Source organism: Panthera onca, chromosome B1 (genome assembly GCF_046562875.1).
Source record: "Panthera onca isolate mPanOnc1 chromosome B1, mPanOnc1 haplotype 2, whole genome shotgun sequence".
NCBI classification, from domain to species: domain Eukaryota; kingdom Metazoa; phylum Chordata; class Mammalia; order Carnivora; family Felidae; genus Panthera; species Panthera onca.
Window position 1 is genome coordinate 92,444,061 of NC_138342.1, and position 18,533 is coordinate 92,462,593.

General features: G+C 37.3%; 1 protein-coding gene across 1 annotated transcript in view; it reads left to right on the forward strand.

Moving 5' to 3' along the window:
* The window catches only part of ENPEP (glutamyl aminopeptidase), an 82,816-nt gene that overhangs the window by 19,810 nt on the left and 44,473 nt on the right, over positions 1-18,533 (forward strand). The window contains exons 4-8 of the mRNA XM_060654430.3: positions 8,064-8,184; positions 10,544-10,698; positions 11,377-11,490; positions 14,416-14,550; positions 16,320-16,385. Coding sequence (XP_060510413.1) covers positions 8,064-8,184; positions 10,544-10,698; positions 11,377-11,490; positions 14,416-14,550; positions 16,320-16,385 — 591 coding nt within the window. The remainder of the gene's footprint in view (positions 1-8,063; positions 8,185-10,543; positions 10,699-11,376; positions 11,491-14,415; positions 14,551-16,319; positions 16,386-18,533) is intronic.

The following is an 18,533-nucleotide window of genomic DNA, read 5'->3' on the forward strand; positions in this document are numbered from 1 at the left end:
GTCAAATTCCTTGGCTTTCATGATCAGACGGAGGAAGTTGAGGGGGACTACTCACTAAGAGAGGCTGGTATTGTCCATTTAATTAGTTTTATACTATAACCATATTAATTTGATTGACTCAGTGGAAGAGGTTGTATTGTGCCTGCTTCCAAAATGTTATAGGATGATTCCTGAATAGAATTATACCTTTGAATGAATCCTTCCTACTGCCTGTGTCTTCTTACTTGCTTCTGGCTTGGTCCATTTGTCTGGACTGGAAAGATTGAGGGCAGGGAATATGTATATCATGGGGCTTTTAAAAATAAACTTTATATTTTAGAGCAGTTTTTGGTTTTATGCCATGGATTTTAATTTATGCATTCTCCTACATGGAAATAGTCTTCTTAGAAATAAGTTTTATTGTTTTCATACTCCTATATTTTTAAACTTCTTATTTTGAAATAATTTTAGATGTACAGGTGTTGCAAAGATACAAAAGAATTCCCATGTAACATTTACCCAGCTTCCTCCAAAGTTAACATCTTACAAAACCATTTATCATACATTCATCAAAACTAAGATATTAGCATTTGTACAAAACTATTAACTAGACTACAGACTTTATTTTAATTTTACCAGTTTTTCCACTAATGTGTTTTTTCTGTTCCAGGATCCAATAGATTATACTACATCATATTTAGTCATGATGTCTCCTTAATTTTGTCTAGTCTATGACATTTTCTCCATCTTTCCTTGTTTTTAATAATCTGGATATTATTGAAGAGGACTGGTCAGATATTTTGTACAATATCCCTCAATATCCCTGAAGTTTTCTCATGATTAGAGTGGGGTTTTGGATTTGGAGGGAAAATACCTCAGAGAAAAGGTACACTTCTCATTAGATCATATCAAGGGACACATGCTATCAACACAACTTATTGTTGGTGATGCTAACTTTGGTCATTTGGTTCAGGTGGTATCTGCCAGGTTTCCCTAGTATAAATTACTATTTTTCTTTTCCATATTCTATCTGTTACAAGTGATCACTAAGTATAGCCCATTCCCAAGAGGAAAGGGATTAAAGTCCACTTCCTGGAGGGAGGACTATCAAAGAATTTATGGATATATATTATAGCCACCTCAGCAATTAATAAGTATAAGCAAGGAGAGATAATTAAAGGTTATGTACATATCCTATCTCCTTAAAACTTTGACCACTCATTGTCGTATTCGCCAGTGGATCTTACCTGTAGCAGTTCTCCTTCTAATGACAATTTTCTGCCTCAGAGCTGTTTTTGACATAGGTTTATTTTATTATTTTAAAAAGACATGTTTGCTGTGGCTTTGTAAAGTTTTCAGAATGAGTTTAATTTCAATAACATTTTTATGAGTTTTTTAAAAAGATGCCTTCCTTTATTGGAAGGGCTATTCGAAATTAATGGCTCTTAATCTTCCCCCAAAGCATGTATTCAATCCAGGAAGCCATAGAAGATTGCTAATGATTCATATTCTTTATTTAAATTTATAAAAAGATAAACATAATTTAAAATATAAAATTCTATGAGGTAAGTTAAACTTCTTTAATGTTTGGTTTTTGTTTTAAGAAAATTCTGCAGCAGTTGTAATCATCAGGCACCAAACAACTTAAATTTTGACTCAAATGAACTGGCACAAGTAACTCTCTTGTAGTTTTTTGAGGGAAAGCTGTCTGGATCTTCCTCTGTTCTCGTTCCAGTCCATTGTTACAGCATAAGTTCTATGGTTTGCTTTTTTTCTTGGCCTTCTGCTTTTTTTCTAAAAAGCTTTTTTCTTGCTTGCTTGGTTGCTTTCTATGTCTGTCTGTCTGTCTGTCTGTCTGACTGTCTATTTAGAGAGTATGAGCAGGGGAAGGGCAGAGAGAGAGAGGGAGGGAGAGAAAGAATCCCAAGTAGGTTCTGTGCTGTCAGTACAGAGCCTGATGCCAGGCTCGATCTCCCAGGGAGATGGTGACCTGAGCTAAAATCAAGAGTCAGATGCTTAACCTTAACCACCTGAGCCACCCAGCAGTCCCTAAAAGCCTTTCTAATGAGACTTTTGCAAGTCAAAAGCTTTTGGCTTTCAAGTTTATTGTGTGGGCATGAAACGCCTATTTTGGAAGTGAAAAACTCCACTTTTTCCCCCTTGTATTCTCTTAATGTTCTACTGGTAATGTGGATATCGCTCACCTATAAGGAAGTGCAGACAAAGAAAATCACAGAGGTTAATAATTCAGTACATTACCTGAAATGATACTAGTCTTCTCCATGGGATGCATAAAACTCTCATGTGTCAAACACTGCTTCAAATACTAGCTTATTTTATGTTCACAACCACACAAGATAGGTGCTGTTATTCCTATTTTGCACCTAGGGAAAGTCAGGTTTCATTCTTAGGGTAGAGAAAAGAGGCAGTATGATACAGTAAAGACCAAACTTTGGGCTGAATCCTAGTCAGTTTTGCCCTAGTCTTCATTGGTCTCATGTACACACGAGGAAGTTTCTTTTTAAAACCCTTCAAACTGTAAAGTCTGATGTAGAGGTCTACAATTCTCCTCTAAAACCATGTGGCTAGTTGCATGTTAAAATTCAGCAATTTTCTGATTTGTGAAGGTCAAATGGTACAAATACTGCATAGTTTTGAATAACTACAGCAGGATCTGGGGCAGCACCTTACAGTCAAAGAGAAATACTAATTTCTGCAGCACTGTTTTTGTGGTGAGAAAAATAAAGATTAGAAAAAACTATCATTTGTTCAGGTCAGATGAGTCTGCAAAATTAGTTTGCTCTGAACACATAAAAAGCTTTATATTTTCAGAACTCTTTGGATTTTATCATTGTGAAAACTGGAGTAGTGAAACTTGTCAGTGATGCAAAATATTCTATTACTGCTAACAGTCTCAGATTCACAGAATTGATGCATAGAGTGACACACTGCATGGAAAGTGCTTCTTCCATTACCTGGAAATTTTAAAGTACTCCGTGGGACTAATGATTAATCATAATGATGACACATAAAGGAAATGGCAGCAACCAATCAGGTTCCTAATTCTCATGGACGTAAATTCCTCCTCTCAAATTCCTGGAGATCCTTGAATGAAAGGGACAATATTAAGAACTCCGCAAGACTTCTTTACAGGCAGTTCCCATATGATCAGAGAAAAGTAACAACAACAACGATAACTCAGATGTATCACTCTTCCCAAAAGAATAATCAGCTGAATATATGCATTAGAAGGCACGGACTTTAAATCGGACACTAGCTCCATAGATTCAGTACTTTGAGATACGACCCATGGTACCCAACGTTGGTATACCTTGGTCATTTAATTTACTTGGGGAACTTGCTGCCTCTGCAAACTAAATATATGCATACAAATTAGGTTCTTAGAGCCTTACAAACTTTGTATTTATATATAAGGTTGTAAAGCTTATATATAAACTTGATATTTGACCTTTAATAGAGTCCTTGAATAATAAAAGATATATGACTCAGAAGGCAAGAAGAAAGAATATGCACACATCTCTTCTTTCTCATTCCAAGCTGTTTCAATATTGCCAGTCATATACTTAAAAAAAATCATCACAGTAAAGCAAACACATAAACAAGAAAGATGGCAATTATTTCAAAGTGATGACAATTCGGGGTAATTTCCTGAACTCTGTCATGGACAGATGGTGGCTGATGGTGGAGGAAGGCTAGCCACCTTTACTAAAGCCCACAGAAAGGAGCGGGAGATACAGATGGAGCATGAGTTGAAGACGAGGTCAGAGAGCAGGAAGGGCTGAGCAGAGGACGAGTGAAGGCAGCAGCAGAGGGAAGAACGCTTGAATCAGCAAATCTGAACATCACAGATGACCTGCTATGAAATGGATGCCACATGAAAGGATTTTGAAGCTTCAAATGGCACACCATGTTGGCAGTTGGCCGTCTTTAAGAATATGGTTTTTTTATATATAGCAGATAGGACACGCTTGTAGATAAACTTTGGCTGGTTATGTTACCAGATTAATGTCTGAATCTGTATATTCTGTGATTGCTTAGCTCAGTTGATCAGAGCAATGGTCATAAAATATGATGGATGACCCTTCAAAATAAGGGTCATGGATCCCATGTGATCTTCAGACTGGTTAGACTATGAAGACAGAACATAGCTCTGGGGGCTTGAGTTTCTCAGAAACAAAAGAAGAAAGGACTACTTTCATTGATTGAATCCACATTAATATCAATCTACCAACAGAAGTCTAGAGAGTGAGAAAAAACAGAATATGTTGTCTCAGAAGCATTGTGCTTAAAGGGAGTTGATCCACTAGCATGGGAAAGAAGATCTGGTACAAAGAGCACAGTCTTTCTCTTCCCCATTTGCCACCTGGGGTTCCCACTGTTATCTCTTCTTCCTCTTAACTCTCAACGGTGAGTCTAGGGACTCGGTGTTATTGCTTCTTCCTCTTTCTCCCTCTTTCTCAATGTTTCATTGTTCAGACATTATGTGTGGCACAGAAGTAGGGTGTCAATAACAGTGGAGGAAGTCATGATGGAACTACCTTCCTGAAGTTTTTTAATGAGAATAGATGTAGTAGAAATTCTGAGGGAGTTTTGACACCATAATCAATTCACAGATGAAAAATTCTCAGAATTTCTGCATCTAATGGAGCTATCCTGTCTAGTCATGATAGTTTTGATTTCACAGGGGGCAACTACCTCTGCTCTGTACAGTGGCCATCGACTGGATCCTTAGTTTCACTGAACTTCTTGGAAAATGCATGTCATCGTTTCCATAGAAAGAGAAAACAGTGAGAAAATGTATCATCTATCCTGACAGCTGAAAAAAAAAAACAAAAACAAACCTCAAAGGATGTTGTGATGATAGTTGTGTGAATAGTGTTGCCTTTAGAGATGAAGATGAACACATCTTTACTTTTGCAAATAAAGCAAGAATGTCAATGACCCAGTGGATGTGGGAACAGTGAGCCAGCGCTGGTAATTTCAGGGATGCTCTTTCAGTACTTGTCCTTTATTTGCTTTTTACAAAATGTTTATTTATTTATTTTGAAAATGAGAGTGTGGGGCGCCTGGGTGGCTCAGTCGGTTAAACATCCGACTTCAGCTCAGGTCACGATCTCACAGTCCGTGAGTTCGAGCCCCGCATCAGGCTCTGGGCTGATGGCTCGGAGCCTGGAGCCTGCTTCCGATTCTGTGTCTCCCCCTCTCTCTGCCCCTCCCCCGTTCATGCTCTGTTTCTCTCTGTCCCAAAAATAAATAAACGTTAAAAAAAAAAAAAAATTTTGAAAATGAGAGTGTGTGTGTGCGCGCGCACATGAGTGGGGGAGGGGCGGAACGAGAAGGGGGGAGAGAATCCCAAGCAGGCTCTGAGTTGTCAGCACAGAGCCTGACTCGAGACTCGATCCCACTAACCATGAGATCATGACCTGAGCCGAAATTAAGAGTCAGATGCTTTACTGACTGAGCCACCCAGGCACTCTGGTATTTGTCCATTAAATTATTGGATCTTTCCACTGTTGTTCACAGCTGAGAAAAAATGGCTCAAGATCCATGCCTATAAGAATACCAAAATTAGCAATGCTTTTGGCATAATAAAGGAAGAAAGTAGGCATAGTTTCTCTTTCTTTTTTCCTTTTTTAAAGTTATGAGTCACCTGTGCCATTAGGTAGATGGGATTGGATTTACCAAATGACTGCATATTTTGCTTTACTTGAGGGTTTTGAATCTGGCCATAAGTTTAGCAAGTACGCTTCACTTGAATTCCTCAAAGTTATTTTTAAAAGACTTTTTTTAGGGAAGTTTTAAGTGTACAATTAAATTGAAGGGAAGGTATGAAGATTTTACATATACCTCCTGCCCCCACATATGCATCCCTTCCCCCATTATCACTATCACTCCTCCAAATAGTACATTTTTTTTAACCAAAGATGAACCTACATTGATACATCATAATATCCAAAATCCATAGTTTACCATAGGTTTCGCTCTTGGCATTGTACATTCTATGGATTTGGACAAATGTATAATGTTATTTTTGTATCATTGTTATATCCTACAGATTACTTTCACTGCCCTAAAAATCCTCTGTGGTCCATTTATTCATATTTCCTTCTTCCTCCACCTCCTAACCCCTAGCGACTACTGATCTCCTTATTGTCTCCATAGTTTTGCCTCTTCCAAAATTAATATAGTTGGAGTGATACAGTACAAGGCCTTTTCAGATTGGCCTCTTTCAGTTAGTAATATGTATTTAAGGTTTCTCCCTGTCTTTTCATGGCTTGATAGCTCATTTCTTTTTAGCACAGAGTAATATTCCATTGTCTGGATGGGCCACAGTTTATTTATCTATTGAAGGACATCTTGGTTGCTTCCAAGTGTTGGGAGTTGTGAGTGAAGCCGCTATAAACATTTTACGTGCAAGTATTTGTAGGACATGTTTTAAAATCTTTAGGTAAATACAAAGGAGCACAATTACTGCATCATATAGTAAGGGTATGTTTAGTTTTGTCAGAAACTTCCAAATTATCTTCCAAAGCGGCTGTAGCATTTTGCATTCCCAGCAGCAATGTATGGGAACTCCATGTCCTTGCTAGCATTTGTTGTTGTCAGTGTTCCAGGTTTTGGCATTCTAGTGGGTGTGCAGTCGTACCTTACTGTTGCATCTCCTTGATGACATATGATGGGGAGCATCTTTTTGTGTACATATTTGCAAACTCTGTATCTTCACTGATGAGGTGTTTGTTAAGGTCTTTGGCCCATGTTTTAATCAGCTTGTTTGTTTTCTTCTTGTTGAATTTTAAGAGCTCTTTGTATATTTTGGGTAGCAGTCCTTTATCAGATATGTCTCTTGCAAATATTTTCTCCCAGTCTGTGGCTTGTCTTCTCATTCTCTTGACATTGTCTTTCACAGACCAGAAGTTTTTAATGAAGTCCAAATCATCAATTATTTCTTTCATGGTGTTGCAAGAAGTTATCTTCATACCCAAGGTCATCTAAGTTTTCTCCCATGTTATCTTCTAGGAATTTTACAGTTTTGCATTTTACATTTAGGTCTGCAATCCATTTTAAGTTAATTTTTGTGAAGGGTGTAAGGTCAGTATCTAAATTCATTTTTTTGCATGTGCAAGTTCAGTTGTTCCAGCACCATTGGTTAAAAACATGATCTGTATTCCATTGTATTGCCTTTGCTTCCTTGTCAAGGATCATTTGACTATTTTTATTGGGTCTATTTCTGGGCCCTCTACTGTGTTGTACTGATCTATTTGTCTATTCTTTTGCTAATACCACATTGTCTTGATTAGTATAGCTTTATAGTAAGTCTTTAAGTCAGGTAGTATCAATCTTCCAACTTAGTTTTTTCCCCTCAATATTGTGTTGGCTATTCTGGGTCATACATGCTTGAAATTGGGGGGTAAAAAGTTTATACTTGGATTTGATTTATAAATCATGTCATAGGCACACAAATAGAGAATTGATGTAGTTTGTCAAGATGCCTCCCTCTCAGAAAATTTTGAATCACTATATTTTAGACTCTGGGAGTAAAATAGTTAAAATATCAAAAGGGTAATTTGGACAGTAATGAATAGTACAAGCAAAAAAAAATGTATCTAAGGGCTCTTTAGATGAGAAAATCACATGACTCATTTCCTCAAAGGCAGATTACACACACACACACACACACACACACACACAGAGAGAGAGAGAGAGAGAGAGAAAGAGACAGAAATTGATAGAAAAATAGGTACACATAGATATTAAGAATATATGTTCAAAATAGAAAAAAAATAATAACATTTAAAAAATATATTGGACACTATGCCAACTGTTGCGACTTACATAATTTCTAGTCATTGAAATTACTCAGAGTGTTATACAGCATAATTTCCTTTACACATCAGTCTCAGAGATGTGAAGTGATTTGTCCAAAACCATAAAGACCTGGGATTCAAACAAGTCTCTACCTGGCCCCAAAGCTCACCTTCTCTCCACTATGTTATATGTCATAGTTTTTGTGTTTTATCAAACAAAGAATAATTTTCACTGAATTTTTGTGTTTTGTTTAATAGCTCACTATATATGTCCAGCCAGAGCAAAAGCACACAGCTGAATATGCTGCAACCATAACTAAAATTGTGTTTGATTATTTTGAAGAATACTTTGCTATGGATTATGCTCTTCCTAAATTAGGTGAGACTCATTTTTTATTTTCTTATTTTTAATATTGCCTTTGCTTTCACCAAAGTTAAATCATTTCCTCCAGGTTTAGCATTTTCAGTTAATAGTCACCCCTTAGTCTTTTTATTATATGCCTAAAATATGTGTCTAATATTTACTAGACCCTGAAACGCATTTTGGATTCCTCCAAGAATAATGTCCATACTTACTCTGTTCTTACCTGTTAAATGCAAAGACTTTTACTTCCAAATAAAGATTAAAGTATTGTGTGGAACTGCAGACGCTGATAATAATGGAGCCAGAAATAGCAACCTAGATTAGTTGATTTCAAAGTCATTACTGTTCCAATAGCTTACATTGCTGCTCTCTCATCAATGAGTTCATAACTAAAAGAGATAAATGATGCTATCGGAGTCCTATGTTCTTCCCGTCCTTCTATCGAACAAGACTAATTCTAGATTCTCCAGCAGTTAAAATGAAAATGGGGGGGACGTTTTCTTTTTAAAATAAAAATAAGGCTATAATCGAAATGGTGTGGATATGACACTTCTACCAACAGCAAAAATGCTTTATTAGTAAGCTTGCGTGGTATTTGCAAAGACTTTAAATGAAACATCCATATAGATGTCTGTAGGGATAAAATGGAGGCAACAAGAATGCCAACCAACCCAAAATTGATTTCTCCATTTCAATTTATTCCTGTACTTTAACAAATTAGCAGTGCAAAGTGACTGGGAAACCAGGTTCTCTGAGTGGGAATAGCTGTGGCTCTGAGCACCTTTGTAGATGGTCCGTTTTCTCTTCAATGGCATCAGCTCCCAACTATTACAGAGAAACAACTTTTCATCAAAATCAGAATAATATTTAATAAAATGTTAAGCACATCAATTTAAAAGTCTCTTCTCTCTTTATCTCACTTGTACCACCCAGGATAAAGTGGGAAGTGGAGCTTTTAGAAATTTATTCTCTCTGCTCCTTCTCTCTTCCTCATTCTTCCTTACTCCTTCTTTATACTTTAAAATGCATTTCAACCCTTTCAGAATTAACTGTTTCCTAGACTTTTTTTACAGATGACTTCTGCATTTGTCACACTCCCTGTTTATTAAACACTACACTAGAGTTCATTAATTATAATGTTAATACTCACTAGAGAAACCAGGTCACAAAAAAAGTCCTTTTGTTCAAAGATTAGGTACAAATTATACTCCATAATGGTTTTTTTTTAACGTTTTTATTTATTTTTGAGACAGAGAGAGACAGAGCATGAACGGGGGAGGGGCAGAGAGAGAGGGAGACACAGAATCGGAAGCAGGCTCCAGGCTCTGAGCCATCAGCCCAGAGCCCGACGCGGGGCTCGAACTCACAGACCGCGAGATCGTGACCTGAGCTGAAGTCGGACGCTTAACCAACTGTGCCACCCAGGCGCCCCTATACTCCATAATGTTATAGAAAATATTGGTCCTTGGAGGGAATAGTTCTTCACCCTTTAAGTGGGTGTTCTTGTGACAAAATAGCCAAACCTAAGAATGAAGATGACACAAAAAGAAAACTGCTGTAATCTTGATTTTTATTGAAGATAATATACCCATTTTTCATTCTTTATAAAAAGGTTTAGGAATCCTTATTTTAACTAGAATCATTGAAATTCTGGGTGCTAATAGAGAAATTACATTTTTTTATTATAGTTCATTAACTGAAGAAATTGCATCCTGTCCACTAATCAAGCTCAACATTTTCCGTTTTGCGATTTAACATGGAACTGATCAGCACCGCTTCTTCCTGTCATTATATCTAAGATTATGGGCCCAAACAAAAATAAAGAATAGAAAGTCCTGGTAGAACCCGACATGGTAGGTCTGGAAGAGAATTGAGAAAGAATACAGTTTATTTCGTGTTGACCCAACTTCTTTAGTGCACACAAATTGATGGGACCCTATTCAATTAGTAGGGAATCGAGCTGATAAATTGTACAGAAATAGGGAAAAAGTGGAATTTTATATTCTCTAATATTCTGCATCCCTGGATAGAAATATATCTCTGTGTACTTCGAAGCCCTGCACTTCTAATAAAAATGAAGTACAGACAGAGACAAAGACATAAAATTATAGAGGACTGAAAAGAGCATTGCCATTAGTATCCTTCTTTGAAAAATAGAAGACACATTGATATCTGGAGTCAACAGGAAACATTCCATGGAAAGTTTGAGTGCATGAAGATTGAATAGTTCACACAAATAGATTATTGTTTTTTATTCTAAGAAATTATTTTTAGCCTTTTTAAAACACATTCATCCAAAGAACTTAATTTGGTAAGAAATGTTATAAACAAATGCAAAGAAGTATTTCTCATGGGACTGTTTCTTTTTCCATAGATGAAATCGCTATTCCAGACTTCGGCACCGGGGCTATGGAGAACTGGGGACTAATCACTTACAGAGAAACAAATTTGCTTTATGACCCTCAGGAATCAGCTTCATCAAACCGGCAGAGGGTGGCCAGTGTGGTTGCCCATGAACTTGTGCATCAGGTATAGAATCTTAGCATCAAATCAGCTTTTTTTTTTTTATTTTGAGAGAGAGAGAGAGAGAGAGAGAGAGAGAGAGAGGGAAAGCATGAGTGCACACACAAGCAGGGGAGGGGGAGACAGGCTCTGTCAGTGCAGAGCCTGATGCGGGTCTCAAACCCACGAACCACAAAATCATGACCTGAGCCAAAATCAAGAGTCAGACCCTTAACCGACTGAGCCACCCAGATGCCCCTCAAATTTTCGCTTGTTTTTTAAAGTAGCTTAAGACCATAGGAATAACTGAAATTAATTATAACTTGACAAATAAAAAACGGCCAATCAGAAAATCCTGCCTGAGAGTCTTTCTTAGTGCTACTAAATATTTTACCATAAAACCTTTTAAGACACATTGTTTTGCCTGTAGTAAGTATACAGGAGTCTTTGTTATGACTTTAAATAGTCCTGGTGATACTTAAATAAAGGCAATAAACGAAAGAGAATTTAAGATCATTTAAATATCAGGAGAAGTGGAAAAAAATCAGGAGAAATAATGCAGGAAATAAATGCTAATTAAGTACAATGCCTGCCACTTCTGTGTCAAGTGACATTTTCATGGACAAATAAACGTACTGAAATGGTCTAGGCCTCTCTACCACAAGCATAAAAATTTAACCATCTCTTTATTGCTTATAATTCCAGTGGTTTGGAAATATTGTGACCATGGAATGGTGGGAAGACTTGTGGCTGAATGAAGGCTTTGCTTCCTTCTTTGAGTTCCTGGGAGTAAACCAAGCAGAAAAAGAGTGGCAAATGGTGAGCCCTAAGCACATAAGCTCCAAATGTCTATTTTCCTCATGAAAGTGACTGAGACCTGTACACAATGACAATGTCCCCGAGTCAGGGGCCTGGTGCAATGGTGAACTGGGGAGCCAAGCCCGTTGTGTGTATGGAGTAGAATCGGTCAGCTCCACTGAACTCTATCTGGCTTAGGGTGAGTGCCGAGGTCTCGGAGAGCAATTGACCAGCCCAGTCTGAGGATATCCTTGATAGAGTCCCTTAATAACATGTGTCAAAGTAAGAAAAAAAAAAAACAGTGAGCTTAGGCAACGCAGCTCTATATTTAAGTGTCTGTAGTGCTAGTCCTTTGAAAAATCTCTCATTTTGCAAACCACTTACCTTATGGTGAAATAGTGTGGTAAAGAAATAAGAGCATACACTTAGTGTTACAGAGAATGTGACTTTGAGCAAGTGACGTATCCTGAGTTGGTTCTCTCCTCTATACAAGAAGAACATTGTTCTCTCTCTTGTAAGCTTAAAAGCTCCTAAAAATACATGTAACTACCATTATCCTACCTTATGTCCCTGAGGGGCCTGGAACAAAGGCGTCTGTGAACCCTAAAGATTTTTTTCTGAAAAGCTAAAGCTGTCTTTATCTCTATTTAGATGGTGTAGGTATGCCTGTCTGTTAGTATATATGAAAGTGTAAATGTGTAGATGTGTAAAAGTAGAGAATTACAGAAAGTTGTGTACTATAAGACTACTGCCCTCTACTGGAAAAAATAAAAAGACAAACTTGAAGCCTTTGGCCAATTCTGCAAGCTATCTTAAAAAATGAAGAAGTTAACTTGCAACAATTCCTGCTTTAGAACTTTAATCTACATCATGGTTTTCCAACCATGGAACTACTGAGATCTGGCCCAGATAATTCAGGAGTGCTTGATAATGGTGGAGGCTGTCCTGTGTATTATAGGATATTTAAGAGCATCCCTGGCCCATATAGAGATACAAGTAACCCTCCCTCCTCAGTTGTAAAACCAAAAATGTGTCCACATGTTTCCAGATGTTCCCTGGGGGACAAACTTTCCACTAGTTGGGAATCACTCACATATGTTGAAAATTGTTGATTTTGTAATTTGTTGAAACTAAACTATATAAATGAAAAAATATGTTGTCCTTTATTTTCTATAAAATAACCTGATGCCATACTTATATCAAGGTATTGCAAGAAAGTATAACATTTTAAATTGTTGTCATATATATATATATAAATGTTATATATATATATATATATAACATTTTAATATTCCAATTCAGTATTTCAAAACACCAATGAAATTTCAAAAGAATTTAGTATGCAGTTCTTAAGTGAAATTTAATCACATGGTCCAACTCATTTATTCACCCATTCATCATCATTCATTCATTCATTTTTTTTTAACTTTATTTATTTATTTTGAGAGAGAGAGAGAGTGAGAGAGCATGAGCAGGGGAAGGGCAGAGAGAGAGGGAAAGAGAGCAAATCCCAAGCAAGCTCCGCATTGTCAGCATGGAGCCTGATGTGGGGCTCAAAATCACGATCTGTGAGATCCTGACCCGGGCCGAAACCAAGAAGAGGACACTTAACCAACTGAGCCACCCAAGTGCCCCCCATTCATTCATTCTTTATCCACTCATTCAGTCTTCTGTCTTTAGTGAACACTACAGAGTATCCAAAACTGAACAAAACATAGCTCTTGCCCTCAAGGAGCTCCCAGTTAAGGGTATGGCGGGTAGAGGGGACAGATAAATAAAAAGACAGACTGTAAGAGAGCCTGATAAGTACCACAATAGTGGAGCTTCACTTTACAGGTGAAAACTCTGATGCCCAGGAAGGTAATATAACTTTCCAATCTCACATAGAAAATTGGTAGCACAACTAAGACTGGAGTCAAATTTCCTGACCCTGAGACCTGAATGCGTTCTGCATCTAAAAGGTGTACAAAGTTTTAAGTCCAGGTCAAAATTACCTTGATTGGCAGTCATCACTTGACAATAGTACCTTGTCTATTATAAATGGAAATCACAAAATTGGAAAATGTAAATATAGTATGCTCCTCTTTGGGGAATATTTTTAATAAAAGAAGACCAATAAGGCTTTTGATTTTTTTTTAAGTAATGATTTAACAGAATGAGATTTCAGAATCTAATTGATTATGAATCAAAATAATACTAGCAGCTAATGTGTTGGCTTTCACTCCACCAGAGACTATGCCAAATGCTTACCATGCATTATCTCATTGAATTCTCTAACAATTCCAAAAAGTAGATGCCATTATTATCGCTATTTGATGGGTGCGGGAGCTTGCTTAAACCTACGTATCTAGAAAATGGCAAAAATTGAGTTATGAGCTGTGGAAGTCTGACTAGATGGCTAGACCTCTCAACCACTGTATTTTGCCAAGAAAATATAGTATTGGAGTGAGAAGATGATGAACTATGGAAAAAGCTAGTATTTTCTTTGATTAATTATGAATCATCCAAATTCTAATGATTAGTTGACTGAAAAAAAGAAATCCCAAACATTAGTTTTTGGCAGATCAACATGCATCCTCACTTAATTCTGAGAACAAAGGTGTGAGGCGATAACATGCCCATTGCACAGGTGCGGAAATAGGGCTTGAAAAGGTTGGCACATGTCCGAAAGTCACACAGAAGTGGCAGAGACAGAATTCACAGATGCTTGTGTCTTCTTGGCCTGTCACATAGGGGCTAAGTCAAAGGAATTATACTAGAAGAAGGGAACAGAATCCATGCAGATGAATCAGTGCAACATGTGATTCATTTGGACACCTAACGCTTGTCTTAAGTAATTTGAGCAATTTATATTTATTCTCCCCCAATTTTATATCCCTGATATTTTGAAATATGGACCAGTATAGAGGAAGTGCTGTATTTCTTTGGTTCGTTGTGTCGTTTCAGAGAGATCAGATGTTACTTGAAGACGTGTTACCTGTACAAGAGGACGATTCTTTGATGTCTTCGCACCCAATTGTTGTCACTGTGACAACTCCTGCTGAAATAACATCTGTCTTTGATGGAATATCCTATAGCAAGGTGGGGAAGATAGGACATTGTTGTGAGCATCTTCCTGTTTAGTGACTTTTAGTAAATGCCTAAAAACGGTAAGAAGGTTAGACTATGCTCATGGGCTTTAGGAAACAGTGTGGAACTTATTCTGGATGCTGAATATTCAGTAGTTGGTACTTTTCGGTCAAAACGATCAATGCTGGTCATTGTCACAAGACTTTGAATCAGACTTTGAAAGATTTCTCCCTTCGCTTTTGTTTATAGCCTCTCTCATTCTAACTGAACATGTACACTTTAAGCTTCAAATTCTTTTATCTGATTTTTTAAAAGACAGTAAATCTTCTTTTTCTGCTATGTGGTCTTTGGAAAACACCATATATGGGGACATCTTTTCTATAGAATCCTTTAGTGCTTCCAGGAAGAACTGAAACCCAACTCAGTTGGAAGGAATTCCTTTTATCCATTTTTATATAAGACATAAAGATGACGTTATTAGCATGTTGCAGAGGGGGCATTTTTATCCATGAAATTTTTTTTGCAGAACTACTGAAGGTCTGCAGCGACTCATTTTTCCCACAGTGTTTCCTTCCTACAGCTCCTCCTCCAAATGTATTCATGCCTGCATGCAGCATGATGTAGTTATTTCCCTTTTGCTGTTCAAGGTTTACCCACTATGCTAAGTTGCTCAAAATCCACTGGAAATGAATACCGTTTGTTATTCTGGATAATACCTAGTTTTGTTTAAGACAAAATATTTTAATTATTAAAATGAATACTAGATAAAATGGCTTACGTGAGAAAAGCCTTCTATAGATGGCTACTTCAAATTTATAGCATCATAATTTTGGCTTTCCCTGTCATTCCCACAGCATCTTTTTAGGCTTCTTTTCTCATTTTTCTTTCGTATTGCTAATGATTCTTTTATATTTCTGTTAAAGTGAACATTTCTAGGCCACTTACAGGATACTCTAATTACTCACATGGAGATGTTTATATTTTATTAAATCGGTTTCTTTCCGAGTCCTAGATATTCCATGGGTTTAAGATACTAGGTCAGAAATAAATGTTCTAAGCCTTTAGTCTTCTCTGTGCAAAAATAATTTATACTTAATAAATTGCAGTAAAAATTGCTATCAGATGGGGAGAAGCACATGTTCTTCCGGCAAGTTACTTGAAAATGGATATAAAAATTTATCAATAGTGCATTTTAGTATTAATCTTATAACATGTGCAGAGAAAGTAGAGAGCAGAAGTATTCATTAGATTCTTCAGACAAAATAAAACCAAATGAGATGAACTGCTTTTGAAAAGGATTTTATACCTAAATGATATATCTATATTAAACTATTTGACCAGATAATTCCTCAACTATTTCCACAAAATGTAGTATTTTGAAAAGTATTGAAATAAATTTAAGAAGTAGCCAGAATTTTATCATGGAATTACTTTCCTTATTCACTGAAAAATAAGAATTTTCTGTCTTTCTAACGGTTCTCTTTCATTAGAAAAGCTCCATCTGCTGGTTCATTTGATGAAGTGCAATAATTATTTAACCCCCAAGTCTGAAATGATGGCCCCTTTATCAACTACTCTTGACCTTTTTGTTATTTTAGAAGCATAGATACAGGAGGTGTGCCAAATGCTGTTTTTATTTTAAAACCATGGAGCTATAGCCAAGTAATTTAGTGGAGTCATATTGAAGAGATAATCTCACACATATGATCATGAAATACTAGTCACGACAGTGGTCACTGGTATCCTTTACTAGTTCAATTTGCTATTCTTTTCCACCATAGGGCGTTTCCATTCTGAGGATGCTTGAAGACTGGATAACCCCAGAGAAGTTTCAAAAAGGATGTCGGGTATGATTTATGACTTTTAACAGTTTTAGGCGTGAGCCACATCGGTCTGTGGCTGATGAATGTCGGTATGTGATTAATCAAGGAACTACTCCTCTTTTACTTTTTCCTCTCCTTACGCAGGGACAGATTAAACAGCAAAACATAGAAAGGTGACTTCACATCCAGTTAACTGCCCACACTGTTATCTCTAATTACCATGTAGCAGAAATTTCATGGAGAAGTTACATGGAGTCCTTAATTATTTTTGATATCCTTTACATGTGTATTGGCTTAGGCTGCCATAATAAATACATCGACTGAGTCGTTTAAACAACAGAAATTTATTTTCTCACCGTTCTGGGGGCTGAGAAGTCTCCGACCAAGGCACCGCAGATTCCTGTTTTAGAGAGGGCTGTTTGCCTGGCTTGCAGATGGCTGCCGTTCCCTTGTGTCCTCACATAGCCGAGGGAGAGAGCTTTTGGGTGCCTCTTATCATCAAGGCATTGATCCCATCATGAGGGTCCCACCCTCATGACTTCATCTAAACCTAAATACCTCCCAAAGACCCCATCTGCCAACACAATCGCATTAGAGATGAAGCTTCAATGTATGAATTTTGGGGAACACAACTCAGTCCATAGTGACATGACATAAAGATTTAAGTGTATCTATAAAAGTCTTCCTTTATAGTTCGTGCAAGGACTTTTTCCTTATTATTGGATTTAAAAGTGGCAAATACACACATTCAAGGAATGTGTAGAGTCAAGGAATAAAGAGGGCCTGCTTCCTTTTGGAAGCAGAAATGGTAATACATTTTCAAAAGCATTGCACACATCCCCCTTAGGCATACTGCCCCAGTGGGTATTTCAGCTTCTTTTTTGCTTTTCTAGAAAACCTAAGCCAAATCTCTCAGGGTTTTAATGGCATCAGTGTGGCTACACTCTGTCCCTGTAACTGTCCTGTCTGTAGGTTGGCCCATTCAGCCTGGAGTCGGAATTGTCTTCCTGCTTCTTCCCATTCTCCTTCATCCTCCCCACTGTGAGGCCTCGGGTGGTTAGGCAGAGCAGTGGTGCTGGGGTGCCAGTCCAGAACGTAGAAAACAGGTCAGAGCAGCGTCCTGCCAGCCTTCCCAAAGAGTGCCAGTACTCCTTTTGGATGTGATTCCCCAGGACAATGTCCGCTCACTATTCCTTCAGCTCTTACCACCACTGAGCCTTCTTATGTGGCATCTAGCAGTCTCTATGCCACCCCAAAAAGAAACAGCCTCTTTACCCAATGGCAAAATTCCTAGGTGACTATTTACGTAAGACACAAGACCAAGACTTACGAGATATTCAGGGAGCACATCAATACATTTTACTCCTCTTGTCTACTAATAAAATACTCTCTGTGGACACTGGAAGAAAGGGAGAAGCCATGTGCCTGTTCTTATGTGTACATTAGAACACCTTGTAACGTTTCCATCAGCTTCAAAGTCACATTTCATCATATCTTCTCTCGCTGTGAGCACCTTTAGTGGGGAACTCTGTCTTCTGTATCTTTGTATATATTCCAGTCCCTAGTAGACTGCTTTACACATGATAGACAATCCAAACAGTGCTTCTTAAATGAATGAACGGTCTGTAATAAACAACACGGAGAAAAAAACAAAGACAATTCATTTTTAAAAATTAAGTTAAAATTCCATTTGCATAGTTTCATTCTAAAGGAAACTGATGGATAACACATTCTTGGAATTTTCAAAGCTGACTTCAAATTAAATGATTTTTAAAGCAACTCCTAGAGATGTACCAGGAGTCTTTAAAAGTGAATAGCTATTCTAATAATTCAGTAATACTCTCATATTTCCTTTATCCTGGTATCTATGGTATAATTAATTAAAAATCTAGTCCTATCTAAAACTAATATTTCTCAAGTGAAATATGTCTTCCTCTACCCTGTGACTACAGATGGAGCTAGAAACCAAACTAGAATGAATAGATATTAATTTTTTCATGCCATCATAGTGCTGTGGAATAAATTAACACACACACACACACACACACACACACACACAACCCACTAGCCACTAAAACACTCACTTTTCCCCTACAATCTTCAAACACTAGCTAATATCTGAAAACAGCATATGATCAGTATAGACCACACTCAATAAGCTCTCAAGCCAAT